This window comes from Podarcis melisellensis (genome assembly GCF_964234715.1).
Source record: "Podarcis melisellensis genome assembly, chromosome: 4".
In the NCBI taxonomy this organism is placed as follows: domain Eukaryota; kingdom Metazoa; phylum Chordata; class Lepidosauria; order Squamata; family Lacertidae; genus Podarcis; species Podarcis melisellensis.
The window spans coordinates 70,655,336-70,674,520 of record NC_138531.1 but is presented as its reverse complement, the minus strand read 5'-3'; the positions used below and the strand labels follow the sequence as shown (position 1 = coordinate 70,674,520).

Below are 19,185 nucleotides of genomic sequence, written 5' to 3'. Positions count from 1 at the left end.
GACCACAGCGCCACCCGTTTACCTTGATGGCAAAATGAAGTGTTAAGGCTGGGAAACTGGTATTTGGCTAGGCACCAATGAATGAGTACATGCTGTGATTTCAACTGGGGACTTCCAGCTCATGCTTCAACTACTACAGTTCCATTCCTCTGAATGACTCAGTGGGAATAACTACATGTTACATAGGGATGGGAAAAACAGCAAAATTCCAGTTTATGATTATATCCATAACTAAATTTTTGTAATTAACCACACAAGCATTCACACACAGCAGGAATATATTTGCTTATGTGCCATCCACAATGAAATAAAGCCAGTATTTGAGAATCTAGTACATAACAACTTATTTGGTGCTAGCGGTGGCATTAGGAGAAAGACAGGAAAAAATCCCAGAGAGCTTTAAAATTTAGATGGTAGCTGAGATTTCTGGTAAAATAATCAGATAAAACAATCCTATTAGAGATCTGATGAAACACTGTAGGGCCATATTATTTTGGCAAACCACTTGGAGATGGGTCTCCACCTTTTCAATCTAAGGTTGAGTCACCTACTCTGAATTGCCCAGCCCTGTAATCGCTCCCACTCATCTCACATCATGTTAAGAACCTGATTTTAAAAATTCAGAATTGCTTTGGAAACCTTGATAATGTCCACTAGGCCCAACTGTTGAAGAGGAAAGAGGTTTTGTCCAAGAAGCAGGTGGCAGGGGGAACAACCTAGCTTCTCATCTCCTTAAACTGGAAAAAGAGAATTGGTTGATCCATTCCCAATGGGTGTTAAGGTTACTAGACTAAAACATCAAAATGAAAGGGGGAAAAAAGCAAAAGCTTGCACTGACAGAACAATCAAATTACCAAGACACTGCATTCCATGATCCACATTTATATATACCTCAAAGTTAATGAGATTTAAAAGTTCTTTTAACTCTACCTTGGAAATCACGGAACTTTAATATACTGTACCTATCTCTGGCTTAACTAGGCTGTCTGTGTGTCTGCATGACCGAATCACCAGTACTATTTAATTAAGCTGGTATTCCTTGTCAAAATGGGATAGCTGGAGCATTTCCTTCAGAAAGCTGTCATTTTAGCTTGAAAAAAATTCCATATAGAGGCCCATAGATCTGGAATATCAATGATAATACAGTACCTAAAGTTTTTTTTTTGTGTGTGTGGGGGATTCTCTCTTTAGTGCCATCAGTTTCAAAGCTCAAAAAGTTGTGCAATTAACTGACAAATCATGATGCAGATTAAAACCTTGAGCATGACTGTTTAGTTTCCTCACACTTGGAAAACACTTTCACTTTTAAAAACTCCTCCATTTTGTGTTTCAAGTTTATGAATTCATGGAATGAAAGGAAAACAGAAAAAGAGCAACCTATTTGACACAGTAAGCTATGTGAACAGATACTACGTGCAATTTCAACTGATACTACTACTACTGATACTGATACTACTACTACTGCAGTATGCTTTTTATCCAGAGTATCTCGTGATCTACTGGTCGATCGCAAGACCCCCATCTCCCCCCCAAAAAAACTCAACAAAAGCTCAATGACTTTGGCTCATCCTCCCCCCTGCAAAAGCTCAACAACAGAAGTTTGGCCTCAGTAGATTTGAATTGTGAAGTAAATGTTGAGCATACTGGTGGGTTTAAGTAGGGGTGTTTAGGAGTGCAGGATGGAAGAGCCTGTTTCTGTGATACACTGGTCTTCATTTGGTAGCACTTCAGTGGTATTTGAGTACTACTTATAGTTCTGCTGAAGATGTCCATGCCACACAGAATTTCTGTAGGTAACTGTAGCAAGAAATGGAGCATTCCCTCCTACTCAATTTTTTTAGACTTCATTTACATTTTTTCTGTCCAGATGAAGAGTTTTACATTTTAGAGGGGTTTCTGCATGTGGCTGTAGGATATGTTAATTAGGTGATCACTTTAGGCTCTCCTGGAGGGACTATCTTCATTCCCTTCAAATAAATTCTCAGCTGTAGGAGTCTGAGAGAGCAGTGCACAAGTAAAAGAAATCTTGGCTTGTGTAGACCTTACGAAGGAATGTTAAATTATTCTTGTTCCTGGAAAGGCTACTAAAGGCCTTTCTATGACAGCAGCACATCAGAATGCACAAAGTAGAATCACTTCTTCAGAAACACATCCATGTTTAAAAATCCCCCCAGTGGAGTAAGACGATTCCATCTTGCTCTTTCTCTGGTTTCCAGAAGACCACCTATGCTGCAACAACAGCCTATGATCAGCAATAATGTTGTGAAATCCCACAAGTTCAGGATACAACACAAGCTCTGCTGTTGCTTTCAGAAACTCCAAAGGGGAACAAGCACATAAGAATCTTATTGTGTTTGTATTGGTTGCTGCTTGGGTAGAAATATCAGTACGTATAAGGATTGGTTTCCCAAGGTCTCGCAGCTCCTGTTACTAGAGAAACTTAAGGAACACCACAGTTTTAGCAGAGGACCTAGAGTGAAGGACAAATTCAGAGATTCTTGGGTGCTTTTCATAAAGTACATAAAGTACTCCAGCATCAATCCTGCATTTGGTGCATCGGGAGACATAGAGCTGTAGATTTGGCAATGTTTTAACGTCTTGCAGCGGAAGTGCGAAATCAGAGAGGAAATTGGGTAATGTGGTAAGAATACTAGTACTCCAGTGTTTCTTAAAACTGTCGGTTTATTATCGTTGTAATGGAAAATAAAACACTTCTTTTTTAAAATGTGGTGAGCCAGCATAATGATGATTAAAAGTGCTAGAAGAGGGATCCCTCCCAGTGTTTAATGCGTCTGCCAGCCACTGATGGAAACAACAAACACACATGGGCCAACTCACAGAAGGATTCATCTAATAATATAGTAAGGCTCAGATACTTCATAAGGAGAAGACCAGGACAATGCAAGGAATATTTGATGGTCCCAGGCACTCTATATTCCCCATATGGAAAAGGTGTTTCACACAGTATCCACTAGGTTGTCCCCTCCACAAATGTTCATGGAGTGGCAACATTCTTGCTTCAAAATTTAAACTGAATGAACACTGTTTTATTTTAGTTGCTAAAATGAATAATTCACAACTGTGAAGCAGGAAGACCTTGCTAACCTTTAGAATGCTGCCCAGAACTTTAGCAAACCAATGAAAATGTGCCTTCTTCAACAACCTTGAAGAATATATATATATGCAGTTTGTTTGTTTTTAACAAAATTTAGGAAAATACATGCCTGTATAAAAGGGATAATGTACCAGTTTTCAGCATTTTAAAATTTGGTGTACCTTTGGCAATTTATATTTTATCAGTTAGGAACATTCATAACCCTCATTAGGTAGGTCATGTATATCATGTTTCAATTTATTAGCTTAATAAATTGAATATTTATAAAAGGGATAATGTACCAGTTTTCAGCATTTTAAAATTTGGTGTACCTTTGGCAATTTATATTTTATCAGTTAGGAACATTCATAACCCTCATTAGGTAGGTCATGTATATCATGTTTCAATTTATTAGCTTAATAAATTGAATATTTATTTATGAGGTATAGCGTTTGGAAGCTTGTAATGGTGGAGGCTTTTTTTGTTACCTTCACTAAAGGGGCAATTCTGTACCCTTTTAATTATGGCATGTCAGGGATGGGGAGCCTGTGGCCCTCAAGACGTTCCTGGACTTCAACTCCCATCACTCATGACCTTTGGCCTTGATGGTTGGGACTGATGGGAGTTGTAAGCCAACAATATCTGGAGGCCACCAAGTTGGAGAAGTGTGGTTTATGCCATAATATATTCAGAAACAGGGTGATAACAGATAACCAAGCTAAGGGTTGATAGTGAGAGCTGCGGTGGAGTTTCATCATCTGAATCGGATTGCTTGGGTTAATAGTGCTAATTTATTATTATTATTATTAACAATAAATGCAGGTAGGAATTGCAGACAAGTGGAAGTAGTCACGCCTTCTATGAAGACAGATTAATTCCCAGCTCAGACCATACCAATGCAAATGGGATGGCTAATCTCATTGCCATCCATCTTGTGGAAATAAATTCCATAGTTCAACTACGAGAGGTACATTCTTTGTCCTCAATTTTCCACTGTTCAGCTTCATAGGAACACTCCCAAATGTTAGCACTGACCTAGAGCAGTGGTGGCCAAACAATTCCCATCATCCCTGACCACTGGTCCTGTTAGCTAGGGATGATGGGAGTTGTAGGCCAAAAACAGCTGGAGGGCCAAGTTTGGCCACCACTGAACGAGAGAGAGAAGCAGCCACATTTAATTTTCGTACGTCTCGGTCATATCTCTTGGTTGCCCTTTTCAGTTTAGGAAAATGTTAACTGGAGCAACAGGGACACGGGTATCACCACCAACTTCATCGTAAAGAGTTGTGCCTGCCTAGCTGCCTGGTCTTTTGAATTATGGTGCTGGAGGAGACTCTTGAGAGTCCCATGGACTGCAAGAAAATAAAACCTATCCATTCTTAAGGAAATCAGCCCTGAGTGCCCACTGGAAGGACAGATCCTGAAGCTGAGCCTCCAATACTTTGGCCACCTCATGAGAAGAGAAGACTCCCTGGAAAAGACCCTGATGTTGGGAAAGATGGAGGGCACAAGGAGAAGGGGACGACAGAGGACAAGATGGTTGGACAGTGTCTTCGAAGCTACCAGCATGAGTTTGACCAAACTGCGGGAGGCAGTGGAAGACAGGAGTGCCTGGCGTGCTCTGGTCCAGGGGGTCACGAAGAGTCGGAAACGACTAAACAACAACAGCCGCCTGGTCACGCACAGGGCATATGTGAAGAGAGACCACCCTAGCTGCCGAGGTCTTCCCCCGCGGCCCATCTCCTCAGCGGGACACGGCGCCGAAGAACACGAAGCGGCGGCAAGCCGCCTCTCTCTGAGCGCCGGGTAAATTCTCCAAAGCGTTCCCTTTCCATGCTCCCGCTGCAGCAGCCGCCGCCAGGTGCCCAATGGCGCGCCACGGCGGGCGAGGCTCCTTCGGGTTGCTTGGAGGCAACTGCTGAGCCCACCCCTCCTGCCATGCAGTCAGGCGGCGAGTCACGAGAGAGCCGGGAGGGCTGTTGACAGAGGCCGGCGACCTACTTACTGGAAGTGCCGCTTGCAGAGACGCAGCCGCGCCCCGCCCCGCCTCCTCCCCCCGCCTCGTCGCCGGGGCGTGGAGGCGCTATAAGAGCCGAGGCAGCCGCCTCCGCCTGCCGAGCCCTTTCCCGTCCCCGTCAGCGCACCGGCTGAGCCCAAGCAGCCGCCTGCCTCTTCCTCGCCATCCGCGCGACACCAGCCGTCATGATTGTGGACAGCAGCCGCGACGAGCTGCCGGACGGCGGCGTCGACGGTTCCATCAGCAGCCCTTTTAACCTGGCCTTTTTTTACGGAGCTTCTCCCCACTCCAGCGAGGGGAGCTGCTCGCCCACGCACTCCTCGCCGGGGTCCCCGGGGTCCGACTCGGGCCATAGCAGCGGAGGCGGCGGAGGCGGCGGCGACTTCGGCGCGAGGCGCTATTCCCGGCGCGGCGCGCGCTCAGCCGGGGAAGGTATACAGATTTCATGCATCCGTCGCGCGCGCAGCCCCAAAAACAAACCTTCGGGGCGCGGAGGGATTTCTACGCCGCTTCTTCTACGAAGCGGTCTGAGGCGAGGGGGCCGTTCAGAGGGTGGTGTCGCCGGTCCGTCGCGTTTAGTATTCCGCCGCTTTTCCTTTCTTTTTTATGTCGTATATATATAGTCTCCTTTGCGCCTTGGCAATCCCGCTCTGGGCGGTGAGAGCGCGCTCACGCTCCGCGGCACTTCGGTTGTTTGGATAGGTTTTGGGCAAGGAGAGGATAAGGGGGCTGCTTGGAAAGGGTGAATCCGGATTAAATGACGAGCGAGAGAAAGTGTGTGTATTTGTGTTTGTGCGTATTCGTATGCATATGCATGCGTATCCCACCAGGTCCCAATAAAACAAAGACTGTTACAAAAACAAATAATACTATTCCACCCTCAAAACCGCATAGAAGTTGATGCCAATTGCGCTGCGTGGCCGCTTTGGAAAACTTGGAACAGTTGAGTTTCCAGCATTGCAGGGGGTTGGACTAGAGCCTCGGGTTCCAGGGTCATTCCAACTATACAGTTCTGTGCACGCCTGTCTGGAAACCCAGGCTCATAGTCTCCTTCAGGGGGCTAGTTTCTGAGTTCCTTTCCCTGCCACCGTGTAGCTTTACTCTCAGCGCTGTTGAAAAAGATGGCTTCTTTGGTTAGGCACTAATTCGCCCTTCCGAACTGCATGGGTTCCTGTTTGTATGTTGCTGCAACATATGCCATAGCTGTCAACTTCAGATTTGAAATTAAGGGATCAGCAGCCTCACCAGTCCCGGGGACAGTCTATGGGATATCTAACAATCCGGGATAGCAGCGGGAAGCAACGGGAAACAGGGAATAAGGGAATTTCCAACAAAAAAAGGGAAGGTTGACAGCTATGAACATATGCAGCTGCACAGCTCAAAGTGCCTCATTCCGATTTGCAAGTTAGTGCAGAGTTGCTTGTTATTGGTAGGCAAGGGGAGCGCTTTGCACGCGAGTGTGCACACAGACACTCAAACAAAGAGAAAGCACATCAGAAGAAGAAGAGTTTGGATTTGATATCCCGCTTTATCACTACCCGCAGGAGTCTCAAATCAGTGGCTGAAAAGGTGAAATACACACAAGTATTTCAGTATGCCCAAGCATAATGTGGGAAGTGACCATTACTGTAAACCAGCCTAGGCTCCATCCAGTGTATTGAATGTGTTCTCGGCTCCATAATGGAAAAGGTCTATGGATTTTTAGTACAGTATGGAAAACATATGTCCAAAGTCACCTTGAGTTTCCTATCTCAAGTTGCAATACACTTTGCACCTGTACATCCCCCAGTGCTGCTCTGTTGGTGAAAGGGTTTTATGAAGGTTGTGGAAGTTGCTTTGGGTGCTTATTGTGAGATCAGTCCCACTCATACTTGAGTGCATGGGCATCAAAATGCAACTCCCCCCCGCCATTGGTCTAGATTCACCCTTTGCATGGAATGTCCCAATAAATGAAATAAGCTTGTTGCCATTAACCCGTTTGCAATATCTGAACGATGCAGTTGTAAAAGCCGCCTCAAGAAGCACTCTTTCCCTCTTTCCCCAAGTGCACAACATGGCAGGCTGCTGAAGTGCCAGCAGTTTGTATCCATTTCGTGAAGAAACTGAAAAATTGTAGTTAAGGCGTTTTATATCAGTTAGTTTGGAATTCACCAGTATTTTCAGGTATGAAATGTCCTTAAGCTTTTAGGTAGAATTAAGCAGCGTGTAAGCAGGATACTACAGTCATGCCAATTAATGTGGGTCTGAAGCGAGTTTATCCTACTGACCCTTTTCAGTGAGGTAGAATCTTCTGTCAATTATTTCTCGTGTGTGTTTGTGTTCAGGAAGTACAAATTTGCAAAATTCTGGCTTGTATTAACTTTTCGTTATAGTTGCTTGCCGTATTACTGAGGGAGAAATCAAATAATTTGTTAAGCACATTAGTGGGATTTGCAAATAAAGTTCAATTAAAATTCCAGGTGCTGGAAGATAAAATAGATTAGTGTGGTTCCCCCAATTTAACTGGAAAAGAAAATGGTTAAGTCTGGTAACTTTTCTGAAATGACTCATATCCAGGCTTTTGAATCTTATAACACTTCATGAAAGTGGAACGTTTTGTATTGATTTGCTAACACAATTCATTATATAGAAAGATTTCACTTTTATTTTTTGTACAACATGTTGTGTGGAGTGAACAAGGACAAAGCTATCTATACCAAATATAAATAGGCAGAGAGGCACAATTTATTTAAACAATGTAATATTTTTTATTTCCAAATAGTGCTTCTTATAGCTGAAATGGCTTTTGTTTCTTATGCACCTGTTGCAGTTGAAATGGTATACAGTTAAGAAACTCAGTTGTCTTTTTATATAATTTCATGGTGTTTTTAGTGCTGAAGTTGCTTCCACAAATTTTCTTTCATTCAGGAACTATCTTAAAAGGTAGCATAAGAATATCGGTTGTGTGTATCTTCATAATATTAAAATAGTGTGATGATTTTATTTCTCTGGCCAGTTTGATCTTTTTCCATAAGAAAACTATTGTGGTACTATATTTTTTATTTTACATTGGTTTGTATTTTCTACAAGTAACAATCTGAAGTAGTTTATTAATTGAAATATTTTGTTTTGTTTTTGATTGCTTTCACAATATTTTCTCAAGTAGACACCAGTTCTGTCTTGAAGGATACAATATAAGGCAATTTAATGAAGGACAATTAATTGCTTTGACTAGGCATACCTGTAAAGAGGAAATCATTTGCCCATAAATTGGGTTGGGTTTTTTTTTCTAGACAGAAATTCCAGTTCTCCAGCAAGTGGTTTTTCAGATTATTTAAATGTAGTGTAAACCTCAGTGCTTCTATATATAAACTTGGAAGGGTTTGTACTTTTTAAAATGAAGTCACAACTTCTCTCTTGGATAGTATTACAGTACATTGTTGTTTCCTCTTTTCACTTCTGTTTATTCACCTTCAGAGTAGACTTATGTTAAAAGGAATGATGACATAAGAGAATGAATGTAATATTTGCAGTTCATCTCTTTGGTTGCACATTTTCTTGGACAAGTGGATTCATTATGGAGGTGACAGGCACAAGTAATTCTGAAAATTCATTCACGTAAAGCCATGTTAATGCTAACATATCCTTTATATGGGACTGGTGTCTCCCCGCTTCTAACCTTTCAAATTGGGGGGGGGGAGAGAGAAGTTTCTTTTGTGTTTGTGACAACAAAGTTGACAAAATATCTTTTGTACATACTTTTAAGGTTTTGTGTAATTAACTTAGGATTAGCTATGTTTCTTGGCTAAAATTATGTACAAATCCACCCTCTCTTAAAAAACTCATTATTCTGTTTAATTGTTATCAATGTTTTTATTTTATTTCTCATTGTTTGTGTCTCAACAGTTGAGCAACGTATGGGGGGAGGAAAGCAACAAAGAGGACCTTTTCAAGGCGTTCGTGTGAAAAACTCGGTGAAAGAGCTGTTGCTGCACCTCAGAAACAGCAAGCAGATGTCCTCAGACCATGGTGCAGATGAATTAAAGGTACGGAACATTGCTTTTCTTTTAAAATAATTTTATTCAGAAATGGCACAGGCTCTCGTCTTTTAAAATATCAGTAGCGTACAAATGTATACAGGGCATAATTAGCACATGGAATTCATTCCTGTTAGGTAGGGTAATTCACGGCAGCTAGCTTGCCTGCCTTTGAAAAAAAGAAATTTGTTGTGCCTTGATTTGTCAGTGAATATGAGATTTGATAGCTAAAAATGGAATTTTCATAATTTCAAGGAAGTATGGCAGATGCTGGAATCATAAAACTACCACTTTCTGCAGATGTATAGTCTGTTGGTGAGCAAACATTCTGCTTGGTAGAGCTTTGGTGTGATCTAAAATGGCAATTCTTATTTTCATAATCAGCGATTCTGTGTTTTGCTTTCCCTGAGAACTTTACCCCTCCCCCTTCTGCATGGTTAAACTTTAAATTTTATATCATTTGTTTTAGTCCTTTAAAATTGCAAATCAGCCTTGGCAGAAAGTCAGCATATAAATGCTTGTTGTTGTTGTTATGGCTTGTGCTGTTTTAGCTACATAAGGGCCAGCAGTTGCACAGTAAAGTCATTATTGATATATAGGAGAAAAGCTTTAGAAAACAGCAATATAAAAATTTCATTATTTAGGGTTCTCTTGATACAGCAGTTCTGCGTACCAGTTTAAGCATGTATCCGCAGGTGCTGCAGATTTTAGAATCAGCAAACTTTACAAACTTATTCATACATTCCTTGAATTGTCTTGCAAATATATAACTGTATGATTAAGCTATAATGGCAAAACAACATCATCTGGAAATATTTAAGATTCTGAAAATGCATATACTTTTGTGATATTACCGGCTCGTTCACAGAGGTAATGCTTTCCAAACAAAGTAAGAATCAGAGATCAGTTTGAATAACAATATTTTCAGAAATTACCTGCACACATGCAAATTTTTCAGTCAGCTACTCTTCACATTTATGAGTAATATGTTGAAATGCTTAGAAGATTAACTGTAAAAGCTATTTTCCTGCCACATTTTGTTTTGTTTAAATTATCCTGTACCATACTGGATTAGTAGATAATATAGCAGGTTGAAACTCCTAGTGAGTTTGCTTGGCTTTGTATGGATGAAGCAGAATACATTGTAAAAGCTGTAACTAATAATGGAGTTTTAGGACAGTGCAGTCCTATGCATATCTACTCAGCTCATTGAATTCCATGGGTCTTACTTCCAGGTAAAGTTGTAAAGGGTTGCAGTCTGCATATGATGGGCTTCTTCTCAAAACATTCCTGAAAATATCTAGCGTGTACTGATTTTTCAGAACATTTTAATGTGATTTTAGAACTTAATTAATATAACATTAGAAAAAGTTAGCATGGTTCCTCTTGTCATTAGAGCTGCCTTAGGACTTGGAGAGAATGTTCTCACTATATTATAAATAATTCCATTTTTTAATTTTAAAAAACAGGTACAAGGAGGATTACCAAATTATGACCCATACACAGGTACCGTGTTTTACTTATATCCTTTAAGTGCTTTAGATGTGTTAGTATTTAGAAAAGCATACTTGAAAAGCAGGGTACAAACTGAAACTTAGCATTTTTTTCTCTTTTTTTCATTAGAGTTGAAGAACATATTAACTAATGGTCGAAAAAGAAAAGCTCAGGACTCATTTTCAGATGTATCCTGTTATAAAAGAACAGCTCCTTTCCAACCTCACCTCCTGGTATGTATTTTTATAGTCATTGCTCACATTGAAACACATTTCTCACCTGCGCAGGATCATTCAAAATCTGTGTGCTCTTATTTTACAGACACCTCCACAGACACCAACATCAATGGATAGCAACATGGAGGACGCCCATATGAATGATCCCAAACAAGACAGCAGTTGTGATATGCTGCAGAACATTATGAATATTAAGAATGAATCCTGCCCAGTTTCTTTGAACACAGTGCAAGTGAGCTGGCTTCACACCATGACTAATCCTAACTCTCCAGGGGAACAGTATCAAGAGATGGTTGGAGCACAAGCTTTGTCACCTCCTCAAAGGTACCAAGCATTTCAAGCAAGCAGCCCCTCACAGATGATGGAGCTACCCCAGAATTATCAGTTTTCTTCCACACAGACCCAGAACTTGTCTCAGCATTACAATCCCCTTATGGATTGCAGGCCGCACTCCACTAGCAGCCAGTCCTCTGACTATCAGCATGTTTTTGAAAGCCAAGAACTGCAGTACTGCCCTACTCAAAGCTTTGCTTCTCTCTTAAGTGATTCAGAAGGGTCAGACATCTCTGCCCCCCTCCCTCAACCACTTCCTCAGCAAACTGATGTCAGCAGCCACCCTCAGAATTTCAGTCAGCTACCCAGTAATTTCTGTGGTGCTCTTGAAGAACATGGTGTACCATTGGCTACTTCAAATATGTCTGTGCAACATCAGGGTATCGCCAGGAGCACAGCGCAGCTGGGCAAATCCTTCTTCCAGTGGCAAGTGGAACAGGAAGAAAGCAAACTGGCCAACATCTCTCAAGATCAAATTCTTGCCAAAGACGCTGATGGTGACACGTAAGTTTTGTTCATGTTGTTAACCAGTACTAAAATGGAGATAATATGCTTGCAATAAGACACCTCTCTCATTAATTGTCAATTATTGCACTGTGCATTAAAAAAAATATCTCACACAGACTTCTATGGCTGCCCTTCAAAATGGGATTAAATTGAGGTGTGCATTCAACAGTGTAATGATATATTGTCTCCCTTGCAGTCTGCAAGTTCCATAAGTTGTTTGGCATTTAGGATATTTTTAAGGGAAGGGGTTTTCATAACACCTTAAACACATGTGCTTTTTCAATATTAAAAAGGAAACAAACACAATATTTATTCCCCACAGGTTTCTCCACATTGCAGTTGCCCAGGGGCGCCGAGCAGTTTCCTATGTGTTGGCAAGAAAGATGGTAGCCCTGCACATGTTGGATATTAAAGAACACAATGGCCAGGTGAGGCTCTCAGCGTAACTGGCTCCCACTGCACGACTCCAAGACTTAATGCAAAACACCTTTGAACGCCTGTTAATATTAACTTCAAAGGTTAACATGGCGGCTTATTTATAACGGTAGCCTTAGAAGTACATTGGGCAAGCTGCACTCTGAAATGGTTGTAGCTTATTGGGAATATTTCATTATACTTCGGTGATTGCTATTTTCTGGTAGGATTTTGGTGAACATCTTGTTTTTCATTCTTATAGAGTGCCCTGCAGGTGGCTGTGGCTGCAAACCAGCACCTCATTGTACAGGACTTGGTTAGCCTTGGGGCGCAAGTGAATACAACAGATTGCTGGGGTAGGACGCCTTTGCATGTGTGTGCTGAAAAGGGGCATGCACAAGTCCTTCAGGTAAGCGGCCAGAGCTGAATCTTCTAACTATCTCCCTTTCTCCTGACATGTAGCATGGACATGTACTTTGGTGCCTCTAGTACTTGGGGGTTATACTAATACTAATGCTTTGGAATCTTGTAAATGACTGCTAAGGAGCTAGTATTCCATTACATGTTATGACCTGTGGAACATGCCACTCCCCAACTCACACGGCAGCTAAGTTCTCACCACATCCTGTTCTCCCCACAATAGGAGGAGTGTAGCTGAACACAGAAAGGTAGTTTTTACCCCTAGAAGTGACTGTGTGTGGTAATACTACGTGGATCCTGTAGCACAGTTCTGTCCACACCCCAAAAGTAAGGAAATTGAGCAAAGAAAGAGCATTAAAGAAATTTAATTGGAGGTAGCTGTCTCTGCAGAATGCTAAGAAAGACTTAGGCTTCACTATAACTAATTCCGTTTACAAATAGACTGAATATTTTTTAAAAATCTGTGAGCCTTAGATCTAATATTCTGCATGACTGAAACACCATCTCAGTAGATTTACTGAGTGAATAATATTGGTTAAAATAATCTAAATAATCTAGAATAATATGTGGAGGTTTCAGTTACCGTTGTGCCCAGTTGTACAGGATTAACGTATGCTCTCATTTTGCACTTACAGGCAATTGAGAAAGGAGCCATTGTAAGCAACCAATACGTAGATTGGGAGGCAACAAATTATGATGGTGAGTAGCCAAGAGTCCCTTTTCTGTGTTGTGTTAGGCAAAGAACCTAATAAAAACATGCTGAATTTGTTGTTGTTGCTTCTTAGGCCCTTGGATTTCATATGGAATATTTTACAGGAATGTTTTATTATTGACATCCACTTCAAAATAGAAAAATCCAAAGCAGTATTTGGAGCAGGGGAAGGCGATCAGGGCTTCTACTAAATACTTTAAGCTGGTGAAATACTCATTCATATTTCATCCTACACTTGATGCTCTCCAGTTCATCGATATACAAATCAGAGCCTGCTCCACTGTGTTGGGAATGCAAGGCAGCTGGACATGATGGTAGCAGGATGACTGCCCCATGTAACTTAAGTCAAAAAGTTGGTGTGCCACTGTCAGGAGAGGAATCAAAAATCATAACTACCCATTGAAACCTGTGGATATCTTTTATTCTTTTCTTATTTGGGACAGCAGTATCTGGTAAACCTGAACTATATTTTTGTTAAGGGTATCTACACATGGAAAGGCTTTTCAAAAATATGTATACTTAATTTTACATCTTCCAGTTGCCAAGCAACTTTACCTTAGTTCTTTCTCTCAAGCGATGTTGGAAACAGGTTAAAAATGCTCTAAGGGTTTGCAAACAAAGAAACAGCAGTTGAAACCTGGCTTACTGGTATTTGGGTTGACTAAAGTTTCTGAGTCAGTCATTGGAGAAGGGAGTCATTCAAAACAGTGTTGTTGTTGTTTTTAAAAATTGCTCACTTGTTGTGTTTCATTATTAGGTTTGACAGCATTGCACTGTGCAGTGGTGGCCCATAATGCGGTGGTACATGACATAGAGAGCCAGCAGTCACCTCACACTCCTGAGGTCCAGGAATTAAGGTTGAAAGGCAAGAGGTTGGCAGACACCATCAAATTTCTCATTGAGATGCGGGCCTCTGTTGAAGCCAGAGTAAGTACGGCAAGAAAATCATGATAACAAGCCCAGATTTGTGTCAGTGAGTTGAGTCACATACTATTTTTTAGCGTCTGTTTCAGTGTTACATTTAACAGTTGATCTGCACCAGCTTCAGACAGTCTTCCTCAGCCTCCAGATGTTTTGGACTATTATCAGCCCTTGTCAGTAGACATCTGTAGGATAGGGGTATACATTCCACTAAATTTAATAGAACTAACATTGAACTGAGGCTGCAATTCTAAGCATACTTTGAAGTGAACCACATTGAAATCGCTGGGGCTTATTTCTGAGTAAACATGCTTGAATTGTTTTGCGTCTCATTAATTTAATTGGGATTTCATCATGGGTGACTCTTGCTGGGTTGTGCAAACACTGATAAATCCAGCAGTAGACTGAAAGCTAGATTCTCTTGGGAGTCGAAGCTTGAATTACTTGGTCTTAATTATTCTAGAGTCATTGTGTCCCAATAGATACCACTGTTAGACTCGGACAAGAGGAAATAAAGGTTCCAAACTTCAAAGCCCACCCCAGCCTTGAATCGTTAGGTGCCCCTGTTATCCCCTAGATTCATCTTCTGTCTGTAAAATGGAAATATTAGTGGCGACCTCTGAAGTTGTAGGGACAAATAAAAGAAACTATGTAGAGCAGTTTATGTTTTCATGCAATTTATTATTATTTTTTGCATTTTGTAAGTGGTTCAGTGCTTATTGTGCAAAATTAATTGGGCTTCTCCCCATCCCCTTGGACAGGATCGTAAAAGTGGCCGTTCTGCCCTTCACTTAGCAGCGGAAGAAGCAAATGTGGAACTCCTTCGTTTGTTTTTGGAGCTGCCTACTTGCCTTTCCTTTATCAATGCCAAGGTATGTTACTGTTGAGCCAGCACTAGAGATTAGCATAAAGCACTATGTCTAATTCAACATGTAGCTGCTTGAAGGAACAAAGCATCCTGCATATACATTTTTTTAAAGAATAATGGTGTTTCTTTCATACCTCATCCAGGCTTATAATGGTAATACCGCACTCCATGTAGCTGCCAGCTTGCAGCATCGGGTGAGTCAGCTGGATGCAGTTCGCTTGTTGATGCGGAAGGGAGCTGATCCCAGTGCCAGGAACTTGGAAAATGAGCAGCCGGTTCACCTAGTACCAGATGGCCCTGTAGGAGTTGAGGTAAGAGATGCAACTAGCTGGAGCTCTTTTGAAGTGTAGTGGGTGGTAATCAGGATGGACAGCTCTGCCAGTTTTGGCATCTTTCAGTTTCTCTTTTTCCCCCCAGTCTTAAGTTCAGTCTTCACATTTCCATATCTGTTTGCCTTACAAAAATAAAAATCTGCATCAAAGCTCATCACCATTTTAGTGCAAATTTCTCCTAATATGAACATTTGTGCAAGGAATTTTTCCTGATATATATATATATATATATATATATATATATATATATATATAATATAATATATAAAACCAATATATCACCAATATATATCACCAATATATCACCAATGCATGCATTTTATGAATTTCAAAGAATAACTGTGTTTCAATTTGCACACTGCAAATTAGGTGGGTTCACATTAAAATCCAGACTGAGCTGAATTCCTCCCTTATTCCTAGATAGTATGTTCATACTTTATTTTTAAGAAGAGACTCTTGCTTTGAGAGATGTTGAGCAACTAAAAATAAAAATATGTGTGGTATCAACATAATTATGCGTATAGAATCATAGAATTGTGTAGTTGGAAGGGAGTATGAGGGTCATCTAGTCCACCCCCCTGTAGTGCAGGAATCTTTTGTCCAGTGTGGGGCTCCAACCCGTGACTTAGATTAAGAGTCTCATGCTGTACTGACTGAGCTATTCCAGTCTGTAAAGCTACGGATGTAAACATCAGTCTTTTGAGCTTGGGTTGATTATTTACCTTAATAATCCTTTACCTGAATAATCCTTGATGCCCTGTACGTTTCTTAGAAACTGCGTCATGGGCAGGTCGGTAAACGGCTAAACTATCACAATCCTGTTGACTTGACTGACTGTACAGCTGTGGTGATGAAATCTGGCTTTTATACTATCAGAATTTATCTGGAAACCTAGTTGGATAGATAGCTTTGTTCATTTCAGTTGATGTGTAACTGTCAGCCTGGTACAGTCATACCTTGGGGTGAATACGCTTCAGCTTAAATATTTTCGGGTTGCACTCCGCGGCGACCTGGAAGTAACAGAGCGCGTTACTTTTTGCTCGCACATGCGCAGACGCTAAAAATGATGTCGTGCAGAAGCGACGAGACGCGCAGTCGTGTCTTACGTTCGCTTCAGGATGTGAACAGGGCTCTGGAACGGATTCCGTTCGCATCCAGAGGTACCACTGTACTAGGCATGTTTTCCTTGGAAGTTAAGTCTCCTCACGTTCAATGAGAGTTAGGTGTTAGTAGATGTATTTGGAACTGTAATGTATTTTTTCATAATGTCAGAATCGGTGAACGTTGATAACCCGTTGCTTCTCTTTCGTCCTCCAGATAAGACGGGTCTTGAAAGGAAAAACGACTCAGCAGAGATCACCAGTCTATTAAGCTCCATGAGTGAACGATGACCTACGCTCGCTGTCAGTTAGGCAGCCGATGTTACTGTAAATAGACCATTTGTCCAGTGGAGGCAAATGTTAGTTGTTTCTATGAAACAAAAATATCTTGTTTACTATTATATAGTGGGTTAATGGCAACACTTCTGAACCAGATGGGAATGTTTCATACCCAGGTAGTTTGGATCAGTCTGAGCTGGTCCATTTAACTGACTTTACAACAGTAGTGTAACAAATATCAGGCAAGAATAATTGTTACTTTTCAAAAAGAAACTTAAACACTCTAGAGCTGTTGTTCATTACATGAAACATAAGCTTTTTAAGAATACTAACATAACATTTTGCAAGTAAACATTTATATCATACGTGTTTTATTTTATGCAGTACCATGTATAGGATGCTTTGTGATTTTCGAATTGTAATAGTTTGTTGCAGTTTGATACAGGACAAAACAAATTTTTAACTTTTAAATTTGAGAATTCTGTGTAGAATTCAGTAAAGTTTTTATAAGCATTTAATGGCTTTTATAGGTATGTTTTTGTTGAGGAAGTTGATACCTGTGTAGTCACCTTGCAGACTAATTTATGAAGGGAACATTTATCATCTCCAGTTTTCCAGCAACAGTTTATGAAAACTAAAGAAAACATTTTGGACTGTTTTTTTTCTTCATTTTTAAGTTATTCTCTTTACATTTAATTGGAATAACATTTGGTTTTCACACCATTATATATTTTCCATTTCTTATTTCAGAGTTATTTCAGAGTTTCTAACTTAATAAGAAGCATTCATAGAGAGGTTAAAGTTGGTTCTTCATCTGTGCATTTCAGATAAGGGATTAAGCATGTTCTTGAGTATATTAGGAACTGGATTTGCAAATGACACCAAATTAGTTTGAATAAAGAGCTCCAAATAGGCAAGAAAATGACAAATGAGATTCAGTGTAATTGTCAAGTGATTTACACTTGGGCATAAAGATCCCATTTCACATATACCCTGATGGGATCTAAATTTGCTGACCTCAGAGTAAATTGTAAAGGAAGTCTTGGCATTGTGATGGATAGCTCAATAAAAATGACCCATCAGCCTTTGCAGACACCATGTCCAGTGGTCAGGGATGATGGGAGGTGGAAACTTCATCTTCAGAATGTCAGTTGCCTGGAAAGAAACAGGGGTGTGGGTATCATTGCTTCATGCCCTTCATATGACTTTCTGACGATGGTTAGAAATAGGGTGCTGGACTACGTGAACCCTTGGGAAGATCCATCAGGGTTTGTCTTATGTTCATATGCTGAATTTGTCTCTCTGTTTTTGAATTGAGAAAAGTATTTCTCAGGGCTTTGCAGAAATTTAATTCTATTGTATTGTTTTTACCTCATAGGTATCGTAGACAGTCAAGTATTAATGTTTTAAGAATGGTAGTAACTGTTTTTGTTGTTGAAAATTTTCAAATTAGTACTTCAGATAATGTAGATAAAACATATTAAATACATTTATATAGTTATTTGCTTATACAATTAGGCAGCATGCTTTTAAGTCTGCTCCCTCTGTACATTTACTGTTTCCTGAGTGACTATTCTGCATTGCATATCTTTTCCATAGTTATTCTGATCATATTGTTTGACCAAGTATGTCTTGTAGACAAATAATTGGAGGAATGATATCTCCAAAGCAGAGCTTATTCTTGTAATATCTGATACACATTTTGGAATAAAGTTGTTTAATCAATAGCATTGGCGTCTCATGATTTGGCTGACTGTTTTGCCGATATCCAGGCCTTCTTAAGGGTACAAGTTCAATAACCTGGGCTTTTTGGCATAACATTGAACAAATAACTTTTCCTTTTCCAAGTGATAACAAAGGTTGTCTATAATCTGGTAGATGAACAGAGCATTTAGAATTGGTACAGAACAGCACCTTGAGAGTCTCAGTGTTCCCCCACCTCCCCCTTCTTAAATTCCAAAATTGTAGTCCTTGAGGATGTATCTTGAAAATATGTAGTCAATGCTTCACAAAATCTTAAAAACCCACGGTTGCCAAGCATGATTCCTGCTGGCTAGTCAGCAGAGTTATTGTATATATGCAGACATTTGTCTCTTTGCATGATTAACAGGATGAATTATGCAAAATCAGTAAAAACATTTGTTCAGTTTGATGAACGTATTTCAATCATATCAATTTACAACAGCTTTGCACTGTTTCAGTAACTAGAGAAGCTCCTTTAATGCCATTTAACTGGCAGTGCGACAACTGTTTTAGACTATTGCACAGGTCCGTTGTTTTGATCTCAAGCTGGAGACTTTGGTCCCTCTTCCACCAAAGAGGCACCTTCCTATCAATCAGCTACTCTTACAATGCAGCATTTTTCTCATCATACACAGGAAGTTAACTTTAAGCATTGTCTGATCCAATCCCTCACCCTGAAAAAATATTTACCACACCAAT

General features: G+C 40.5%; 1 protein-coding gene across 2 annotated transcripts in view; it reads left to right on the top strand.

The window, feature by feature from the left end:
* Positions 1-18,473, top strand: part of NFKBIZ (NFKB inhibitor zeta) — a 33,426-nt gene extending 14,953 nt beyond the window's left edge. The window contains exons 1-12 of one of the 2 annotated variants that reach the window (XM_081908469.1): positions 5,202-5,543; positions 8,997-9,136; positions 10,597-10,633; positions 10,751-10,854; positions 10,943-11,694; positions 12,020-12,125; positions 12,374-12,520; positions 13,167-13,230; positions 14,001-14,170; positions 14,926-15,036; positions 15,176-15,343; positions 16,682-18,473. In XM_081908469.1, coding sequence (XP_081764595.1) covers positions 5,297-5,543; positions 8,997-9,136; positions 10,597-10,633; positions 10,751-10,854; positions 10,943-11,694; positions 12,020-12,125; positions 12,374-12,520; positions 13,167-13,230; positions 14,001-14,170; positions 14,926-15,036; positions 15,176-15,343; positions 16,682-16,735 — 2,100 coding nt within the window. In that variant the 5' untranslated portion in view covers positions 5,202-5,296 and the 3' untranslated portion in view covers positions 16,736-18,473. Of the gene's footprint in view, positions 1-5,201; positions 5,544-8,996; positions 9,137-10,596; positions 10,634-10,750; positions 10,855-10,942; positions 11,695-12,019; positions 12,126-12,373; positions 12,521-13,166; positions 13,231-14,000; positions 14,171-14,925; positions 15,037-15,175; positions 15,344-16,681 lie in introns of those variants that run through there. The other variant, XM_081908470.1, reaches the window with a different exon arrangement.
* Positions 18,474-19,185: the final 712 nt, after the last annotated feature.